The sequence below is a fragment of the Periplaneta americana genome, chromosome 9, assembly GCF_040183065.1.
Source record: "Periplaneta americana isolate PAMFEO1 chromosome 9, P.americana_PAMFEO1_priV1, whole genome shotgun sequence".
NCBI classification, from domain to species: Eukaryota; Metazoa; Arthropoda; class Insecta; order Blattodea; family Blattidae; genus Periplaneta; species Periplaneta americana.
The window spans coordinates 161,705,831-161,726,526 of record NC_091125.1 but is presented as its reverse complement, the minus strand read 5'-3'; the positions used below and the strand labels follow the sequence as shown (position 1 = coordinate 161,726,526).

The 20,696-nt window shown below is 36.6% G+C and overlaps 1 protein-coding gene across 1 annotated transcript in view; it reads left to right on the top strand.

Moving 5' to 3' along the window:
• LOC138706680 (very long chain fatty acid elongase AAEL008004-like) overlaps window positions 1–20,696 on the top strand; it is a 305,164-nt gene that overhangs the window by 265,941 nt on the left and 18,527 nt on the right. The window contains exons 4-6 of the mRNA XM_069836248.1: window positions 11,432–11,517; window positions 11,606–11,796; window positions 18,179–18,256. Coding sequence (XP_069692349.1) covers window positions 11,457–11,517; window positions 11,606–11,796; window positions 18,179–18,256 — 330 coding nt within the window. The 5' untranslated portion in view covers window positions 11,432–11,456. The remainder of the gene's footprint in view (window positions 1–11,431; window positions 11,518–11,605; window positions 11,797–18,178; window positions 18,257–20,696) is intronic.

Genomic DNA, 20,696 nt, shown 5'->3' with positions numbered 1-20,696 from the left:
GTATGTATTTTACGCCAGTATCATCGAACTCCAGTCGTGGAAGGTGGTAGCAAACGGTGTTTCCGGTTATCACCATTAAACCAAAGGTTTAGCCAGGTTAATATTAAAAATGTTAGTAAGAATAAAATGATATCCCTATATAATGTAACTTTAATACATCTTCTATATACTTATTTGCTTGATAAATTAATATAAGAAAAACATAAAAATTAGGTAGACTTCATTCTGTGTGATGTCAAATTAATAAAATAAAAAAACGAAAATTGTTTTGAGAGTGGCAAATTAACATAAAAACTGCAATAAATTACAACCCGATTTTGTGCGACTGTTGAGCCTTAGATGTTCTATTCAAAACTGTTGGTGTTACGTTTTCTGCAATGAACTATTTAAATATTATAGTTCGATGCACTACAGAAAACTAGAAACATTCACAGCTGGACTGTCTGATAGTCCTTTCACTAAACAGAATACAACACCGCGAAATATTTCGTGTGCGCATGCGCAATAATGAAACTTGTTTTGTTTGTTACTATACCATGTTTTGGAACGGAAGGAGTAGGCCTACATGAATATGTTATTTCTTAGTGAAAGAGGTTTGCATCTCTTATTCAAGGAGATGTAGTATTGGCAACACTGTAATTTTGCATAGCATTACAAATGATACATTCTACGGAATGATTGCAGATACGAGGTCATTCCTCTCTTATATAGTTACGTTAGAGAAGGGGTTAAGGACAAGCACTTGTCGGCTCCACGAAACTGTCAAACCGGCTGGCCTTTAATTACGTTGTACAAGGCCAAGAGGTTGAGTCTCGAGTATAAAAATCACACAGTTCAACATCGCGTCAATAGAGTCGTCTAAGACCGTTCATTTGGAGTCATTATACCTAGTGTTTTTTTATGCGGTGTTCCGTCACAGCTAGACCCTGTCCGGCGGATAACGATACATCACTACGGGGTAGAAGGTTGAATGAACTCACGAAGATTTCAGTTGATGTTTCAGTGCGTTATGTTTGCTTTTTTATACGTATATAAACGAGATCTTAAAAGTAAACATTCAGTTGATATGAATGCTAGGAACCACGCCATTAAATTCGACCGTTCACATTGCGTTCACTTGAATGTAACAATGATCCAAGGGGCAGCTGTTGATGAAATGTCATTATTTTTCTTTTAACTTTAAAATCATGCTCTTTACTACATATATCAAATCAAAATATATGATTTTTATATTGCTTTTTTTTGCCATTTTTGTGCGATAGGTTACTTTTTTCATATTCTGGATTAATATAAGTCATTTTCTCAAATTCAGATTTATAAATTTTTTTGTTTCATTTTATTTTCCAGCAATTTTATATAAAAATTATAGTAGTTGTGTTTCCATTGATTAATATTTTACTTTGCTAGGAAGACTGGCCTTGGGTCTGTAGTCTTTGGCGAAGTGCATCAACATCGGTTAAAATGCAGTAATCATAGATTACGGAACGACGGTTAAACAGTAACAGTGGTTAAAATGTAATTTCTGTGCACCATTCATAATCACCGATTACTAAAACATGGCTAGCTGACACCTCATTTAACCAGAGTAAAGTCTATTATGGTACATTGTTTCTACAAAATGACTAAAGGAAAGCATCCATACCACTGCAAAGATAATAGTCAAGGTCTAAAAACGACTGCGCTCACTACGTTCTACATCGAAATGAACGTGTCCTACATTTTCGTGTTGCATTTGTTTGCCTTTAGGCGCTGCTATATTTGCGAGTTGCATTTATTTGTTTTTCAGTACTGTTAGGTTAAAATCGTACAAAACGGAAAATTGAATGCAAAAATGAATATATCCCAATGTGAAGCTGAAGTATCGATAGACTTAATTACTAGATTTAAATATATTATATAAAAAAGATTGAATATCCACAAAGGAAAAGGATGCAGAAGATTAGTTAGGAATGTGTGTACAATCTTGGACACCATTTACACCAGGGAATTGTGCATTATCCTAAGATCCATCCATAACCGTTCTTTGTTCAGCCAGTAACATAGAGAAAGAAATATTCGAGCATTCCTTCTTAACATACAGAAAATAACAATTACATAGAATCGTAATATAAACAGTCGATTCATAGGAGAAAAATGGCTGTTCTTGTGTTATTTCACGTGATCCATTTGTAGATTTTGATAAACGAATTCCCTCCTGAAATTTTCTGTCACCCAATTCCTCGTAAGAATTCTCTCTTTCTACTAAAGAACCTTCACGCTCACGCTCTATCCAAGTAATTCAAGTACTGCACAATAATAATCGTCTTCGAAATAATCACCTGTGGCTCTGGCCGCCATTTTCCTTTACTTGCTCTACTAATCGCTGGTTATCTCCTTTAACCGCTCGAATTTGGCTGGTTAGAGATTACTGTGGTTAACCTCCTATTTAAATCGTAACCGAGCTTGATCCACCGTAAAAATGCTTAATCAGGGGTTAGGTGACAATTTTAACCGATGGTTACACTAACCGACTTTGATGCACGTGGGCAATAGTGACCCAACAAGCTGACAAAGAATGTGACGGGGATGGATTTTAGCTGGAAATACCGAGTTCAATGCACCCTAGTACTAGTGTTCAACTCTCGACCCGGAAACTCGTAAAAAACTCAGCCACGGAAGTTGTTTAAAATTTTCTTTTATGTCAGGGGTGATAAATAGGGTATGTGGGAGGGGATGACAGTGGGCAGAGAAAAAAGGTTTAAAAATTTTGCCTTTGGATCAGCACTGTTGTTAAAAATAGTAAAAAAAGGTATCCCCGTCACATGCCATTAAGGCACTTGTGGGGCATGGAGGTATAGCTCCATGCTTTCCATGACCTCGGCATTAGAATGAGGTGGTGTGGTCGGCACCATGCTCTGACCGCCTTTTACCCCCGGGAAAGACCCGGTACTCAATTTTATAGGAGGCTGAGTGAACCTCGGGGCCGTTCTGTAAGTTTGGCAACGGGAAAATATCCCGTCAATAATAATAATAATAATAATAATAATAATAATAATAATAATAATAATAATAATAATAATAATAAATTCTGTTTTTGGGCGATCTTATATTGCAGAGTGTCATTCTTTTCAGTGAAATAAAATATAATTATATTGACTATTACACTCTTACTACGTCATACTATTTTTGACCAATAAAACGGTATGAAAGGACGTATTTCAACCAATCATGGCTGCTTATCGCACAATTTTATCGCGTCCCTAGCATTTGTTTAATTTTATCGCGTCCCTAGCATTTGTTTAATTTTATCGCGTCCCTAGCATTTGTTTCTTTGTTTGCCAACATTTGAAACTGCGCTGGTCTGGACGTCAAAAAAAAATATATATATATATAATTACAAACCACTCCAGTCGATGCACAGCAGTTTCAAATATGACTCGCATTGGCATTCAAGAACAAGAATTAATAAAAATCACTTATCATACCTATGCATCTTCTGAAATCCGATTTACAAATAAATGAAGAGCACCATTCGGAAATCCTGAATAAATTGAATACACCATGTAGGTCTAAATCAACGAGTTCTACTTCTATTATGCACACGTCCAATATAACATCAATTGAACCACCAACCACATTCAAATTTGAAAATTGTACATTCAATAATTATTCCTTTTAAAATTATTCATTCGGAAATTCTGAATAAGTTGAATACACCATGTAGGCCTAAATCAACGAGTTCCACTTCTATTACGCACACGTCCAATATAACATCAATTGAACCACCAACCACATTCAAATTTGAAAATTGTACATTCAATAATTATTCCTTTTAAAATTATTCATGTTTATTTTTTATGTCATCGTCGTTAATTAAAACTTTTCTAACACTTGTGTATATTAGTTAGGCTATGTTATAGCTTCTGCTATATGATATTATGGATAGTCACGTATCAGAGATTGTTTAATATTAAGATTTATTGAAAATCATCTGTCAAGTGACGTTGATTACTGGGATTCGGATAATTGAAGTGGAATGTTGCATTTTAATAAAAATGAAACTGAATCAACAAAGCCTTCTTGACTAGTAACATTGCCATCGTGTATAATAGATCGAGAACTTCTCGACGAGAAGGCATTGCTCACTACTGCCATCTATCATGCATCTAGCGTAATATTTGTAATGTTGAGATGGTACAATAATACATTTGAAGACAGTTGTATTTTGGTAAGTCAATTAATATTTTATTGTATTGGAGTACTTCGTTACTTCTAATCTTTATATACTTTCTTCTAATCGTGTAATAGTCAATTAAATCCCACTCGAGTTTTGATTTTCTCTAGATAAATCAAAACGTCTAGTGAGATTACTGTTGATAATTTCAGTAATTATTTCCTACTGGATATAAACTGTATTGAATAAATTAACGTACAGTTCCACAAAAAAGAATGGAGAGAGTCTTGATGGGAGTCCACCTGTATGTAGGCAGCTTGTTTCGCACAACTGATCACAAGTAGCATATATACAGGCGCTCATGTTTACTGCACATTCGCATTAGTTGTGTCTGGAGTTTAGTAAAATTAGGCTGGCATCTTTTTGTGGAAATGTACACCCTTCGACACGGAAAATGGTCGCTATCCTGTGAATTTGTCTAAGTGTTGTTCGAGTTAAACACTGGGAAATAAACAATCGAGATCCGGGGATGAAGTCAAGTTGTAGAAGCGACATATTCCCTACGAAGTCTTTATGGCTTACAAGCAAACATTCTGATGGGGACAGATAAAGAAGTTAATTTTTTTTCTTTTCCATGTTGATAATGTCAAAAAAGTACTTTAGCCACTCGACCGCAATTAAGAGCACAGTAAAAAAAAATAAATTCGCCAGGGCCGTTAACAGAAAGAAAACACAATTTCATTGGAAAAATGTATTGAAACAGACACAGCAATTGTTGAGCTATTCCCCACTGGACATAGAAGTGCAGACGGCTGACAAATGCCGGTTCCGAACCCAGGCGGCTGACTTCTACGACAAAAGGATACAAAATTTGATCCCATGGCATGACAAATGTTTCAATTCCAGTGGGGGATATGTTGACAAATAACGTAACAATTCCTGTATCTGTTTCAATATATCTTTTCATGCAATTTTGCTTTTTTTTTTTTTTTTTTTTAAACGGCCCCAGGGAACATCACTTTCTGGACGGCCTCGTAATTGCGGTCGAGTTGCCAAAATTTGTATAAGCACTTCTTTTGACATTATTAACATGGTGGAAGAAAAAATTTTAACTTTTTTATCTGCCTCCATCAGAATGTTTGCTTGTTAGCGATAGAGCTCTTTCTTCTCATTACAAAGACCGGGCTTCGAATCTCTCTATGTAAAACGCACGAGCTATTTCGAGGTTGGACTTGGTCTCTGAACAGCGACGAATTTCTGTGTCAAAGGGGTGCAACGTATTATTGCCACACGTTATTTAATGCCCTAATGTTTCTCTTACATAAATTTTTATGATGAGCCATTTTCAATTAATGAGATAAAAAATTTTTAATTTTTTTTTTAAATTAATTGAGGGAGAGGAACTGACCACCATACCCCATTGTCTCCTGATCTAGTTGCCTCATAACTGGTGCCTTTTTGGTATCACTTGTGAGGTTCAGACCTGTCTTCGGACAGTTGACTAAACAACAAAAATTAATTATTCTTATATTTCATCTTTTAATTTGTATTATTTGATAATTATTTTGAGTGCAAAACAAGCAGAAACAAGAACCTAATTTTGATTTCTTTTAGAAGTTATCCGCCGTTATGTGTTTATTATCTGACCACGTCAAGTATTAGTATTTATTTATTTATTTATTTATTTGTGTATTTATTTATTTATTCATTTATTTATTCATTAATTCATTTATTCATTTATTCATTCATTCATTTATTCATTTATTTATTTATTTACCCTGGTAGAGATAAGGCCGTCAGGCCTTCTCTGCCCCTCTACCAGGGGATTACAACTATAATATGAACAATAAAATTACTATTAATATTAAATTTACAATTACAATTACAATTACAAGATTACCTGATTAATGAAAGCTAGACATTTTATCATAGAAGTTAAGAACAAAGAATATTTTTGTATTTACTGAATTACAAATTAAACCTACAATAACAAAATTCTACAGTGATGAAATTAACGGATATTGAAATTTTTGTGATAGATTAAGAGAACTATTTACAAGAAACCATGTCTGAACGAGTCTCAATTACTGACCAAGTGCCTAGTAAGTTTGCGTTTGAATTCAATTTTATTTCGACAGTCCCTGATGCTAGCAGGTAACGAATTCCAGAGTCTTGGCAGGGCTATTGTGAAAGAGGATGAGTATGAGGAGGTGCGATGGGATGGTATTGTTAGTATTGTTTCATGGCGAGAGCGTGTGTTCAGATTGTGGTGGGAAGAAAGGTAAGTGAAGCGAGACGACAGGTACGAAGGAATAGAAGAGAAGGAGAAGTGAATGTAAATTTCTTTTCTTATCTAGTTTAAGCCAACCTATTGCTTCCAGGGATGGGGTAATGTGATCATATTTACGAACATTGCTTACAAAACGTACACACAAATTATGAGCACGTTCAAGTTTCGTTTTGTTGTCGCTGGAGAGGTCAGTCAGTAAAATGTCAGCATAGTGAAAATAGGGAAATACATGCGTCTGCACAAGGGACTTTTTTAAGCAAGAGGGAAGATGAACATTTATCCCTTTTAGCACATGGATAATAGAATATACACTTGTGGAGTAACGGTCAGCGCGTCTGGCCGCGAAACCAGGTGGTCCGGGTTCGAATCCCGGTCGGGGCAAGTTACCTGGTTGAGGTTTTTTCCGGGGTTTTCCCTCAACCCAATACGAGCAAATGCTGGGTAACTTTCGGTGCTGAACTCCGGAATCATTTCACCGGCATTATCACCTTAATTTCATTCAGACGCTAAATAACCTAGATGTTGATACAGCGTCGTAAAATAACCCAATAAAATTAAAAAAAAATAGAATATACTTTTCTGCAGGTTTCTGTGATTTGCATGTCCCAGTTGAGATTATTATCCATGTGAATGCCAAGATTTTTTTACCGAAGAACTGAAAGGGATATGCACTGTACTTACTTTAACGGGGGAAATGTCGAGGTGCTTTACAGCGTCTTCAGTTTTTTTTTTTAACTTCCAAGCCATTTTTATGTAAATCTAAGGGCGTTTTGTTGGTCACTTTTCAGCTATTTTAGGTCATCTACATCCGCCTCCTACTAATAACGTAAAATTAGAAGTTTGACAGCTCTAAGCTTTTATGTTCATGTCTGCGTCTAACTGACAGCCATTACTGAAACGGTAATGGAAGATTCAAAATCGAATGGAAGTAAAGGATAACGGATAGCTCAATGAAGTCCATCAGGCCGTCTGAAGAGTTTCTCATCCTACGTCACAACTCGCCCCACCCCTTAAGCTTTGATTCCGCTATGGCGATCATCCCTTAGAGAACAACGCCGCCCGGTTAGATGTAAATATATGGAGCTAGTTTTTTTTTACAGCGCTGGCGTTCATCGCTCTGGATTGACTTGGCTTCAAATTAAGCATCTTGCTTTTTCAGTGTGACCCAGTTACAATTGTATTTATACAATAATTTGTAATATGTATTTGAATATGAGATTGGTTATCAATTTAGAATTTTGAAGAATATTCATATACGAGTATTACAATAGTATTGTAAAATCTTTGTTAATATATGTAATTTTTTCTTGCAATCTGCTTTTCTATGCGGATGACGTGAATATATTAGGAGAAAATCCACAAACACTGGAATTTTACTTGAAGCAAGTAAAGAGATAGGTTTGGAAGTAAATCCCGAAAAGACAAAGTATATGATTATGTCTCGTGACGAGAATATTGTACGAAGTGGAAATAAAAAATTGGAAATTTATCTTTTGAAGAGGTGGAAAAATTCAAATATCTTGGAGCAACAATAACGAATATGAATGATACTCGGGAGGAAATTAAACACAGAATAAATATGGGAAATGCCTGTTATTATTCGGTTGAGAAGCTTTTATTATCCAGTCTGCTGTCAAGAAATCTGAAAGTTAGAATTTATAAAACAGTTATATTACCGGTTGTTCTTTATGGTTGTGAAACTTGGACTCTCACTTTGAGAGAGGAACATAGGTTAAGGGTGTTTGAGAATAAGTTGCTTAGGAAAATATTTGGGGCTAAGAGGGATGAAGTTACAGGAGAATGGAGAAAGTTACACAACGCAGAACTGCACGCATTGTTTTTTTTTTCACCTGACATAATTAGGAACATTAAATCCAGGCGTTTGAGATGGGCAGGGCATGTAGCACGTATGGGCGAATCCAGAAATGCACATAGAGTGTTAGTTGGGAGACCGGAGGGGAAAAGACCTTTGGTGAGGCCGAGACGTAGATGGGAGGATAATATTAAAATGGATTTGAGGGAGATGGGATATGATGATAGAGAGTGGATTAATCTTGCACAGGATAGGGACCGATGGCGGGCTTATGTGAGGGCGGCAATGAACCTGCGGTTTCTTAAAAGTAATTTGTAAGTAAGAAAGTAAGTATTTTATTTTGAGGTGGAATTAATTTATGTACAAAGAACTGGTGCTGACAGTGAGTGCTACTGAATTCAAGACTTGAATTCTATCAATGAAAGAGACTGAGTGCTGATTGGTCAGTTTCATTTCGCATAATGGGTGTGCACTGACGCGAGAAGAAATTCCTAAGCCCTCGCCTACCTGAACGACCTACCATTAGTACTGTCCACATTTCACGAAAGGATCCCTGGTATTATGGTCCTTACGGGGTAAGAGGAGAGGGTAAGCTAGAAACTTAGCATTTTTGAAGAATCAGGTGGATGGGAGCGGTGTCAATGGTCGACTGGGAAAAACAAACTCGGTCACTGGCCGGTAGATCCCATGTCGTGTGTTGGTTATAAGCGTGTAGGAAAAACTCTGATTACTTGCTTGGATCTTCTCCTGAAATGTGAGTACCACTCCTTTTATACTAAGATGGACTTTTCCAAACGAACTTCGGGTTCACACCTGTGGAATAACGGTCAGCGCGTCTGGCCGCGAAACCAGGTGGGTTCGAATCCCGGTCGGGGCAAGTTACCTGGTTGAGGTTTATTCCGGGGTTTCCACCGGACTCATTTCACCGGCATTATCACCTTCATTTCATTCAGACGCTAAATAATCTAGATGTTAATACAGCTTCGTAAAATAGCCCAATAAATAAATTAATACGAACTTGGGTTCCAGGAAATTAGGTAACTCTTCTTCCCATCCCTTCTAAGATCAATATGGGACGAACTTGCCAGACTAATGTTTGTCTGTAAGATGATTTTTTTTTTTTTTTTGTTTACATTTTAAATGCCATTTTTGTAGTTTTTGGGCATTTTAGTATCGATGTTTTAATTTTAAATATACGCAAAATATTAAACCGGCGCTTATTAGGCACGAACATATTTTTTAAGCATTTATAGGACTTTATGATTTATTTAGGCGTTTTAGTTCCTGTAGAAGTTTAATAGGGGGATCCTGTGTTCATGAAACATTGAGATATCGGAATAACATACGTCTATAGAGGATTTCATGTTAAGAAAAAAGCATTGAGCATAAGGGGCTATTCCAGCAAATGACCAGTTGCCATAGAAACACCTACAATGTAGCCTACTAAAGGCTGTGTGATGCATCTTGTCTCACTGTAAAAAGAGAGAGAAAGGAGATATGTCTTACTTCGTCTGTGTTGTTATGGCGATAGGGGGAGTGGAGCGGTGCCGTCCATCCATCCAGTGGCGGAAGGGACTAGTTGATACATTCTGTAGCGCAAAATAAAATAATAAAATATCTCTCTTCGTACTGTGTAGTTCCGTCACTGAGCTTGTCTTTCAAGAAACTGAGCTCCGGTAGCCTGTACAATAACAAGGTTTTGAAAGGAATACTGAAAATTTACAACCTGCCTATAATCTTCACCCTCATTTGAAGGGACTTCGTTTTATTGCTACTGAGACAAGATAAACCTCACCAGGTATAGGCAAGGCCCATAAAATCAATGCTTTTTTCTTAACGTGGAATGATCTAGGACAGCGTTCCTCAAACTATGGTCCGCGGACCACCTGTGGTCCTCGAGGTCTGTGCTTGTGGTCCTTCAAAAGAAGACAGAAGAAAAAATAAAATTCAAACGAACTGTGTATCACACTAGGCTACAGCTTAAAATCTCAGAGTTTGGAAATGACACATGGCAATCGAATTTCACTTTTTTCCCAGTACTGACACTTTATGAAATTTATTATCCTACACGTCTACCGACTTCCCTCTATACTCTCAGCAACAAAAGAAGGATTTAAAGCACTATGAACGTGGTGTTTCTCGCCATCTTTTCCCTGCACATCTGGCGCCGCGCCTGTAACCCAGCCAGGGACCACCCGAATTCATAACACAGGACCAAAGTACCGAACCTTAATCACATTTTAATACGAGGCGTGTTCTTAAAGTAAGTTCCATTTTCAATTATAGCTGTCGCATCGCTGCAATCGTTATTTTGCGCATGCGTGTTTTCTTCTTCAGTCCTCAGGCAAGCTGTGCATGCAGTTTCAGAGCTTCAGTCCATGTGTGTGGTTAGTTGTGATCAGTTGAAATGTTTAAAGTGATCGAGCACCCCGCCGACTGTGAGATGCGGTCTGTTATCCGTTTCTTGAATGCGAGAAACATCAAACCAGCTGACATTCATCATCAACTTTGTGAGGTGTATGGTGACGATGCCATTAGTGATGGAATGGTCAGGAGATGGGTTAGGAAGTTCAACGAGGGCCGCATCTCTGTGCATGACGAGCAGCATACCGGTCGGCCATCTTTGATCAATGACGATTTGGTGCGTGCTGTCGATGAAAAAATTCATGAGGACAGGAGATTCACAATTTCTTCGCTTTCCTTGAATTTTCCACAAATGTTGCGGAGTGGTTCGCAGGCGGGTGAATTCTACAATGAGGGGATAGAAAGACTTGTACCACGACTCGATAAATGCCTCAATAATGGTGGAGATTATGACGAGAAGTAATTGAAGTGTGGGGAATACAATGCTACAAAAATGGTTTGTAAATATTTTCCCGTTTACTTTCTACACCCTTTTGGAACTTACTTTAAGAACACACCTCGTATATAAATATACTGGTATTAAAATATGCTACAAAAATGATAAATTTGCTTTTGAAGGGAACAAGAGTAAGGTGGTCCGCGGAACTGTAATGACTTTAAAAAGTGGTCTCCACTTCAAAAAAGTTTGAGAAACGCTGCTCTAGGACGTAGCAAACAAAAGAAGTACGGACCTAGAAATCCGTTTCCTAGTAATCACAGTACAACTATTGTTTTAGAGCAGTGTGTACATTATTTTTCTCCTTTGTTGCAGAAATTGTATTCACAGCCGCGAGACAATGGCGCAGTTGGTACGGAGCCTGATAGACGGATATCACGACATAATGGACAATAAGAGCGGTAAGATGATTATGTAAATTACAGCAGCATGTAAAACGTCTAACAATGTAGAACACTGCAGCATTATGACGTGTAATCTGTGGCGCAGACCCCCGGGTGAACGACTGGTTCCTCATGAGCAGCCCCTTCCCCACGCTGGCGATCTGCCTCAGCTACGCCTACTTCGCCAAGGTGCTCGGCCCCAAGTTGATGGAGAGCAGGAAGCCGATGGACCTTCGATACGTCCTGATAGTCTACAACCTGGTGCAAGTCGTCTTCAGCGCGTGGCTGTTCAGAGAGGTATCTATACCCACATTATCATGGCTGTAAAACACGAGAGAATGCTACCTGTGAACTCCGTGATGTAGTAGATGGGATGAAGATAAATATTTTTTTTAAGTCGACGTTAAAAAAGAATACTCTGCTTGTGTCCCTTGTGCACACTTGTCCCTCTCTTATTTATTAGCCCGTTTCCATACTCTCTCTCGCTATCATAATACAGTGAAAGCTGTTCAAATCGGAACCTGAATAATCCGGAATCCTGTCTACAGTAGAACCCCGATTATCCGTCACCCTATTAACCGATTGCTGGATTATCCGACTATCTTTCTCTCGCTTTTTTTTTTTTTTTTGCTACAGACACATATACAGGGTATTTCAAAAATACGGGGCATAATTTCAGGTATGTATTTCCCACATGTAGACAATCAAAATAGTTCATTACAATATGTGTCCGGAAATGCTTTATTCCCGAGTTATGGCCTTCACAACATTGAAATTCACCGGAACGTTTTTCTTTCCGCAGGTCGTTGTCGTCAAAGGAGACATTAAGAGGGCACTCTGACAGTTCATTCCGAGGCGAAGGTTACATTCAGTGTTGTGTAGGCGTTAGACGTGCGACATGTATTCAAATCAAGAGCTGGCAGAGATACACTTCATGTACGGTAAGGCGGACGGCAATGCTGCGCTGGCTCGTCGTTTGTACCAGGAGAGGTACCCACAGCGACAATGTCCAGATCGGAACACATTTGTACGTCTCCATTACCATCTGTGCGAGTATGGAAAATTTAACTCTCCTGGTTTGGGAAGGGGACGACCAAGATCTACAATTCCAGAAGTACAGGAGGAGATTCTGGAGACTGTGAACATGACTCCTTCTATCAGCACACGCTCACCTGATCTGAACCCTCTCGATTTCTACTTGCGGGACCATTTAAAATCATTGGTTTATTCGTCTCCGGTGCCTGATTTGGAATCTCTTCGGAATCGAATTGTGGCATGTTCTGAGGACATACGCAATACTCCTGGAGTTTGGGATCGTGTTCGCAGGTCAATGAGACATCGATGTGAGGTCTGTATTCAAGCAGGAGGTGGACATTTTGAACATCTTCTGTAATGACAACGACCTGCGGAAAGAAACACGTTCCGGTGAATTTCAATGTTGTGAAGGCCATAACTCGGAAATGAAGCATTTCCGGACACATGTTGTAATGAACTATTTTGATTGTCTACATGTGGGAAATACATACCTGAAATTATGCCCCGTATTTTTTAAACACCCTGTATAGTCCGTCTTCTTCATATGTATGAAGTACTACTATACGTTATATTAGTACCAGTACGTATTTTTTCTAGAGTGTTATTACAAACCTTGACACTTACACAGTATGATCTGCTGTTAGAGTTGCCGTACTGTAGAATTTCTATATAATTATATTCCATGAGTATCAAAAGAAAAACGTGTTGTGCTAAGTACCGAAAAAAACGCAAATAATTGAGTGGTTCGGGGAAAGAGAAACTATGGCTCATCTCGCATCAGAGTACGAGATTGGTGTCACAACTTTGCGCGATTTAATAAAAATCAACAATAAATTGTTTAAATTATGTAAATCTACAACACGAGACCTGTATTTCCTATGTTTCCGCTGACAGCCATTACAAGGAATTTCCTTGTCTCTTAAAAACCCGTCGTAGACAACCAGACTTGAATGATGAACTTTTGATTCACTACCTAGCGTGTTAAACACAAGAACACGGAGGAATGAAGAAATGCAAGTATTATTAACTTAATTTACGAAAATATTTCATGGTACGGATTATCCGATTTTTTTCGCTTAACCGTTCAGTCCACCCCTTCATTACCACGGATAATAGAGGTTCTACTGTATTTCGAAACAATTTATTGGTCCTGGCGAAATTCGTATGTATTGTATGTAATTTGTCCTGGATAAAACGGAAACTATCCAACGCGGAAACGGAAACTACCTGATACTGTTCAAAAAGGTAAAAATAATATTTTGGACACATTATTTTAATGTAAACTATATTTTGAAACAGTGTGTAATTTCAAAAAATGTACGAAATATGTAGATCACTAAGATAAAAACAATTTTCTTTGCAAAATTTAGGGGGTGTGAGGTTGTGTTGGTCTGGCAGTCATAAATTTTATTATAAAGATTCTCAAAGCTTCACCGGTATACTGTGGTAGCTGGGCAGAACGCAAGTGTAGTGATTTCGTGATAGAAAAAAAAAAGTTGCGTAAAAATGTGGCACTATTATTAAGTGATGAAGTAAAAGTTGTAACATTACTATTTTATTATTACTATTATTATTATTATTATTATTATTATTATTATTATTATCATCAATATTATTATCTCATATTTTTATACTTTGTATATCTCATTTATTTTGACTTACTGTTCACATTTTATTATGCATTTTCTTTTCTCTCTCTATGTTATATATTATGTCTAATTTCTATTGACCTGTTGTTTACATTATATTCTCATTATATTATACCGGCGTACTGTACCTAGTGATGGACATTGCAATATGTGCAGACATGTAGAGAGAGAAAGTCTTTGTTATGGTCTCCTATAAATGTCAAGGTTGTCTGAGACACGCTTGCGCTGTTTCGGCTAATTCCACGTAAATATGCATCCTACACAATTTAGGACCAGACAATGCCGAGATGGTTGCGTATTATGATCAGTCAGTTATCCTTTTACAAATTCGGCGGTGTGAAAGTTGTTTTTTGAGATTTATTTTGTTTTAAATGATTATATAGCCTACGACGAGTACCATTACCTTGTGAACTGACACGTAGTTATTGACTAGGAACAAAAAGTCCCTCCACCGTGTCCACAGACGAACTGTATTTGGGCTCTATTATTACTGATGAAAACCTGTTTGTGAATAGAATTGAGCATCGCCTATCTTACGCAAACAAATTATGGCCTGCACAGAATTCGAGTTCCGACTATTCTCCAGAACAACAAAATTAAAATGTTACGAAACAATAATTTTACCAATTGTCTGTACTATTATATTCAGCAGAAATTTGTATATGCATATGTATTTATTATCATTATCATCATCTGCTTTACGCGTTAGGCCTTTGGCCTGTTCCGTCATCAGGGTAATTCATCTTGCACCTTGTTCTAGGTCGTCCAATAAGTATATATTATTAACTGCGAATTGGCGATGCCATTGGCAGTATCACAACCTAATACAGAAGATATTTACGAAAATAATACAGCAAAAACAATAATAACAATAAGACATTTCTAATACCTACATAATATGATAATCATCATCATCATCATCATAAAAAGATCAAGGATTTAGGCCCAGTGGCTTGTTTCGGTCTCATTGTTCATATAGAATTCTCCTAAGCGAACGACCTAGGCTTCGTTTCCTTGTTGGTTGATATTTTGAAATTAAATTTGGTAGTCTATCCCTCTTCATTCTTCTCACATGTGATCTCTAGTTCCTTCTCTATTGATGTATTTTGTCAAGTATAGGTCTGACCTCAAGCTGTGATATAAATAAATAAATAAATAAATAAGTAAATAAATAAATAAATAATTAAATAAATAAGTAAATAAATAAATAAGTAAGTAAATAAATAAGTAAGTAAATAAATGAATAAGTAAATAAATAAGTAAATAAATAAGTAAGTAAATAAGTAAATAAGTAAATAAATAAGTAAATAAATAAGTAAATAAGTAAGTAAATAAATAAGAAAATAAGTAAATAAATAAGTAAATAAATAAGTAATTAAATAAATAAGTAAATAAATAAGTAAATAAATAAATAAGTAAATAATTAAATAAATAATTAATTAAATAAATAAATAAGTAAATAAATAAATAAGTAAATAAATAAGTAAATAAATAAATAAGTAAATAAATAAGTAAATAAATAAATAAGTAAATAAATAACTAATTAAATAAATGAGTAAGTAAATAAATAAATAAGTAAATAAGTAAATAAATAAGTAAATAAATAAATAAATAAGTAAATAAATAAATATGTAATTAACGTAAAGTAAAGTAAATCCATAGCGCTACAACCCTGAAGGGCCAAGACCGATCAGCCGTCTGCTGGCCTCACGTCCACATGCCGAAGCAGAGGTGGACGATCATCCAACCAGAATGGAGGTATCGTGTGTTTAGCACAGTGATCCCCCCAACCGTTATAGCTGGTTTTTCGAAACCGGATTTTCGCTACCTATCGTAGCTCCCCCAAGTGCATCACGATGCTGGGTGGGCACTGGTCCCATACACTGGCCGAAATTTCGTGAGAAAATTTCTTCTCTCACGAGGACTTGAACCAGCGCGCATTTTGTAACGCGGGTCCTAGGCAGGATGCATTAGACTGCGACGCCACGGCGCGGGACCAAATAAGTACGAGTATGTAAGTAAGTAAATAAGAATTTTACTTGAAGCAAGTAAGGAGGTAGGTTTGGAAGTAAACCCAGAAAAAACAAAGCATGCGATTATGTCTCGTGACCAGAACATAGTACGAAATGGAAATATAAAAATTCAAGTACTGTACCTCGGAGTAACAGTAACAGATATAAATGACACTCGAAAGAAAATTAAATACAGAATAAATACGGGAAATGCCCGCTATTATTTGGTTGAGAAGCTTTTGTCATCCAGTCTGCTCTCAAAATATCTGAAAGTTAGAATTTATAAAACGGTTATGTTACCGGTTGTTCTGTATGGTTGTGAAACTTGGACTCTCACTTTGAGAGATGAACAGAGGCTAAGGGTGTTTGAGAATAAGGTGCTTAGGAAAGTATTTGGGGCTAAGAGGGATGAAGTTACAGGAGAATGGAGAAAGTTGCACAACGCAGAACTGCACGCATTGTATTCTTCACCTGACATAATAGGAACATTAAATCCAGACGTTTGAGATGGGCAGGGCATGTAGCACGTATGGGCGAATCCAGAAATGCATATAGAGTGATAGTTGAGATGCCGGAGGGAAAAAGACCTCTGGGGAGGCCGAGACGTAGATGGCAAGATAATATTAAAATGAATTTGAGGGAGGTGGGATATGATGGTAGAGACTGGATTAATCTTGTTCAGGATAGGTACCGATGGTAGGCTTATGTGAGGGCGGCAATGAACCTCGGGTTCCTTAAAAGCCATTCGTAAGTAAACAAATAAATAAATGAGTTAATAAATAAGTAAGTAAATAAATAATATCAACCTAAATGGTACCGAAATAGAGGAAGACCTAAACAGCGCTGGTCTCATCAAGAGCATCTTGAAATATACAGAAAACGGATGGAATGTATTTATTTACACTGCAAGTGGGCAATCACCCGATGGCATTGGTATAAACAGTATAAACAATACATAATAAAATTACAATATGCAGTGCAATTATACAATACACAATGCAATTATATACACAATACAATGAGAATACACAATACAATTTAACACAATAATTACAATTAATAATAAAACATAAAATAACCCAATTTTACAATACAACCTACATATGTATAGGCCCTACATAAGTTTCAATAGTATTTCACTTTACTCTCATCTCATACCCTGTAGTGGCACTATGACGCATTTCACTGACACTTTAGGAACATTTCACTGACACTATAGAACACATTTCATTGACGCTATAAATTATCACTGATCGGAACTGTTCACTGCACTGTAAAACCATAACTTCACTGACTCACCTCGCTTCACTGATACAACAGTTCAAATAAGACAAACAATTACACCCTTATGCATACTTATAAACAGAACTACATTTAAGCTAAGACCCTCTTACACGCTATTTTAAAATAATGTACAATTCAAACCGAGGGAGTAACTCGTCAGGCTAAATAAATACGTGTCACCTTAAAAAATTAAATGTTAAATGTCACCTTAATTTTAATTTACACTTTATACACAACTTTTTAAGTTATTCTTGAATCTCCTTAAGGAAGGACAGCCCTCAAAGACCGCTGCAGGTAGGTCATTCCAATCATTTATAGTTCTGTTTAAAAATGAGAATTTACCTACATCCGTTTTCTGTTTCCTACATTATGATGATGATGATGATGATGATGATGATGATGATGATGATGATGATGATGATGATGATGATGACGACGATGACGATGACGATGATGATCTAAATATGCGACATGGATCTCCCAATTAAGGAAACAATGCTAAAAATGTTACGATATCACCCTTCAAGTAAATCACCCTCGGTCAAGTTTTACTCGAGAACGTCGAATGGAAGTGCTTGTAGTCTCTAACTAATTCACAATTGGGTATTAATAATAATGTTTTTTTTTTTCTTTATGCAAAATATAATTGGCCTGGTCGTAATGTGATTGAGGTACAACAGGTTACGTTTGTTGTTGCAGAGTCTGGTTGCAGGGTGGCTTCACTACAGCTACAGATGTCAGCCAGTCGACTATTCCTACAGCCCCATGGCCATGAGGGTAAGAGCAACCCTACCGTATCAGTAGTATTGAAACTTCTAAGCCACACACATTTATCCTAGTCTTAAGGCTCATTTACAATGAAAATTAAACATAACGTAAGCGTTAACTTAAGAATGTAAACGTTACGGTAAAATCACATCATTCATGATGGCGACATAAACATAACCGCAAAGATTCTTGGTAACCATGGAAACATAACAACGACGTCATTTACTCATATTCTGTCCACCGAATAGGGATTATAAAGAATGGACACTTGCGTCGGTACCTTTGATGTAGCCGGACTGATTTCAATTACCTTCAAGCCAGCTAGAGCGTGAGATTCTGCTTTCTCCCTAGAGTTGGTGCTGACATCACACCAGCTAGCAGTCGACACAGCGGAAATATAACACATAATTAATACATCTAGGTACATTATGTACTCAAATAAAATAAATTGGATCCATAAAATAATAAATCCGTCATTAACTGTAATGTCTAGACTCTAGAGTTCCTTTATAATGAGAGTTGAAACGTTGACCCCTACAACAATTAAAATGTGTAATGATTTGATAGCAGTGAAAATGGAAAACAGAACTCTTATGAGAAGTAAAACCATATACCTATATTATATTATATACAAATATTAAACGAATTTGATACATAATTTTATAATATATTATATAATTTTATAATATAATTTATTATGTCTGAAATATAAAAAATTATTATTACTACTAGTTTGTCATTGAGAAATAAGGAAAAGCTGTTAACTTGAATTTATTTGAAGCAATAAGGTAGGCGATGTTTGGATCCTGTGTCTCAACTCTATACTCAATTATTATCTTAGCGCATGCTCGATTACACTAACCTCTAGCGCTTGAAAGTGATACTAAATGCTGGCGCACAGAGAAACAAAACACAGGAAAATTCCCTCAGTGTCCATTCTTTATAATCCCTATTCGCTATTCTGTCGTATACGTCAGCAGTATTGAAACTTCTAAGTCACACATATTTATCATAGTCTTTCGATGGCGTAGCCAGAGATTTAAGGAGGGGGGAGGGCATGTTTTGGGGATATCACTTGGCATAGTTGCCCATAATTACATGCAACACATTTAAAAGACAGTAATATTTGTTTATGTAAAGATTAATTTTTTGATCCAAAGATTCGATCCGCTGGGTTGAACTTCGGCATACTTCAGTGGTTAAAACACTCAGTGCGTAGAACTGGGGGTCTAGGGTTCGATTCTCGGCGCCGGAGCGAATTTTTCTCCATTAATAACAAATACTTATTCATTATGAATCTTGCGTACACTACTTTTAACACTTGAATATAAATAATTGATTAAATGGCGATCTTACTCGTGTTAATTGTGTAAGCATGTGCGGCTTACAGCTGTTTCGGTGTTTCTTCATACCATCCTCAGAGCGTACTAGATAAATACGACCACACAGGTGTATTACAAACTCACATGTAATAGTTGCAATAAGTTCTACATTAGACAGACAAGGCAGATCATTCCAAACACGCTACAAAGAACACATTAAAGCAATAACCAGAGGACACAATACATCTACATACACCGATCACATAACCAATGCTAACCATACATACAATAACATAAATGCGGACATGGAAATCCTACACATACAACCCAAAAACCAAAAACTCAACACACTAGAACAATATGAAATATACAGACACACTAAAACACACCCAAATCAAATTCTCAACACACAGATCAATTTCAGTACACACACACTATTTGACTCCACTTTCCAACACTTTTCAACAATCAAACGCACCCACACAACAGGCAGCGAAGTTCGAGATGACACAGAGATCTAGTAGGCTCTGAGGATGGTGTGATAAAGCACCGAAACAGCTGTAAGCCGCACATGCTTACATAATTAACACGAGTAAGTCCGCTAGTTAATCAATTACAAATATTTATTGTTTAATACTATGACATTTAAACTCAATTTAAACTCCCCAAAAGTTGCTAACAAACAAAATCCATTGTCCGCGTACTGTATCTCTATCTCTCCTTCTATATTTTTCCAAATATGTCACAATGCTTTTGATAAATCATAGACTACAGATACTCAAAGTGTAAAATTAAATTAATAAATAAAAAATAACGCAATATAGTGTTATTAGAAACACAGTACATATAATCTTTCCGCTGTAAGAATAATCCTAATGTAAACAGTAGCACGTGATTGAAGTGAGGCTTCATTGGCCGCTGTTTGGCGCCATAGATTCTCGGTACGTGTTCCCACCCACTGTTGTACATTCTGTTTCATGTGAACATTTCCCGTTACTCGTCAAGTAGGCCTAACCTCACTATGCATTCGTTTGCTAAGGAAACATTTAATTTACAATTACTGTAATTAAAACTCACTTAACTTATTATATACATTTAAGACTATTTATTTTTCTCCGCTTTTGAGA